Source organism: Triticum urartu, chromosome 1A (genome assembly GCF_056163025.1).
Source record: "Triticum urartu cultivar PI428250 chromosome 1A, HENAU_Tu73, whole genome shotgun sequence".
NCBI lineage: Eukaryota > Viridiplantae > Streptophyta > Magnoliopsida > Poales > Poaceae > Triticum > Triticum urartu.
The window spans coordinates 550,981,842-550,984,143 of record NC_141873.1 but is presented as its reverse complement, the minus strand read 5'-3'; the positions used below and the strand labels follow the sequence as shown (position 1 = coordinate 550,984,143).

General features: G+C 51.3%; 1 protein-coding gene across 1 annotated transcript; it reads right to left on the bottom strand.

Annotated features, from left to right (window-relative positions):
* Nucleotides 1–1,349: 1,349 nt before the first annotated feature.
* LOC147992579 (uncharacterized) lies at nucleotides 1,350–1,877 on the bottom strand. The gene has a single exon (XM_087539072.1). The coding sequence runs from the start codon at nucleotides 1,875–1,877 to the stop codon at nucleotides 1,350–1,352; it is 528 nt and encodes a 175-aa protein (XP_087395198.1).
* Nucleotides 1,878–2,302: the final 425 nt, after the last annotated feature.

The following is a 2,302-nucleotide window of genomic DNA, read 5'->3' as shown; positions in this document are numbered from 1 at the left end:
CAACTAATGAGTTAGTTGCAGGATGATGTATTACGGAACGAGTAAAGAGACTTGTCGGTAACGAGATTGAACTAGGTATTGAGATACCGATGATCAAATCTCGGGCAAGTAACATACCGATGACAAAGGGAACAACGTATGTTGTTATGCGGTCTGACCGATAAAGATCTTCGTAGAATATGTAGGAGCCAATATGAGCATCCAGGTTCCGCTATTGGTTATTGACCGGAGACGTGTCTCGGTCATGTCTACATTGTTCTCGAACCCGTAGGGTCCGCACGCTTAACGTTACGATGATAGTTTCATTATGAGTTTATATATTTTGATGTACCGAAGTTAGTTCGGAGTCCCGGATGTGATCACGGACATGACGAGGAGTCTCGAAATGGTCGAGACATAAAGATTGATATATTGGAAGCCTATGTTTGGACATCGAAAGTGTTCCGGGTGAAATCGGCATTTTACTGGAGTACCGGGAGGTTACCGGAACCCCTCGGTAACCTAATGGGCCTTAATGGGCCTAGTGGAGGAAGAGGAGAGGAGGCCTATGGGCTGCCGCGCGCCCCTCCCCCCCAAGTCCGAATTGGACAAGGAGGGGGGCGGCGCCCCCCCTTTCCTTTCTTCCCTCTCTTCCTTCTTCCCCAAGTCCTAATCCAACTAGGGAAAGGGGGCAGTCCTACTCCCGGTAGGAGTAGGACTCCTCCTGCACGCCTCCTCCTAGGGCCGGCCGCACCCCCCTTGGCTCCTTTATATACGGGGGCAGGGGGCACCCCTAGACACACAAGTTGATCTTCGTGATCGTTCTCTTAGCCGTGTGCGGTGCCCCACTCCACCATAATCCTCGATAATATTGTAGCAGTGCTTAGGCGAAGCCCTGCGACGGTAGAACATCAAGATCGTCACCATGCCGTCGTGCTGACGGAACTCTTCCCCGACACTTTGCTGGATCGGAGTCCGGGGATCGTCATCGAGCTGAACGTGTGCTAGAATTCGGAGGTGCCATAGTTTCGGTGCTTGATCGGTCGGGCCATGAAGACGTATGACTACATCAACCGCGTTGTGCTAACGGTTCCACTTCCGGTCTATGAGGGTACATAGACAACACTCTCCCCTCTCGTTGCTATGCATCACCATGATCTTGCATGTGCGTAGGAAATTTTTGAAATTACTATGTTCCCCAACACCCCTTTGGTCTTCTCAACAAGCACAAGCTCCATGCCCGTCGATGCTGACGGGGTGACCACCTCCACAGAGCCACGTTTCCTGCTGGGATCGACCACTTCCATATGAGCATCCCCTTCCCTCATGCTAGCCATATCATCAGCTCGGTTTTCATCCTTGTTCTGGTTCTACTGCCTCTTCTGATTATTATTACGGTTGTTACGGCGCCTCGTAGCCCAAGCGGTTGTGGCTGGTGCCCGGAGGTTTTTGTATATTAGTGCTGAAGGAGGGTGGACTCCATCACCATGTTCTTTGAACTCATGACCCATCATCCCACACACCTGGCACCAGTCCGGCAGTCGCTCGTACTTAACCGCAAAGATCTCGCGCTCTCCTGCACGGACTATGGAAGTTGCTTTCTTCAGAGGATTACGCACATCCAAGCGCACTCTCACACGATAAAAGTTCCCCTCAAAATCAAAGGATGAGGGTTCAGAATCAACAAACTCGCCGAGCTTCGAAGCCAAAGCCTTGACTTTACCATGATAAGCAATGGGAAGGTCGATAATCCGAGCCCATATATCGAACTTGAATAGTTCAATAGTAGTCGGCTTGGTGTAACCATCATACGGTGTTATTATCACCGGATTGCCTCTGAAGTGCCAGGGGCCTCCTTGGGTTACCGTCTCCCAATCCCCTAGGCAGTTAAACTGCATGATAAACAAATTGTCCTCTAGGGTTTTGATCTTTACTGTCCTTGCCAGATCCCAAGCCGACCTCATATTGCGGAAGAACCAGTACGTGTTGAAGCCCTTATCCATGTGCACCCTGACCAAGACCATCCATCGGAGATCATCTGCTGGTGGCGCATCATCTTCTTCAAATATCACATCGTCCAGATCATCTTCTCCCAACGCCAACTCCTTCATGAGATCATCAATCTTTCCCTTGGCCTTGTCTCCCAACGCCGAAGAACCCCCCTTGTTCGCCATGGTCACAGCTCGAGATCGATCTTGATGCGATCGCGATCTGGAAACTCCGCAGACTCCTCTTGTCCCCTACTCCGTCCAAGGCCGAGAACAGCACAGGCTGTTCCTGAAAGCCCGAGAGGGAGGGTCAGAGGCGGAGGTAAGCCCCGGGA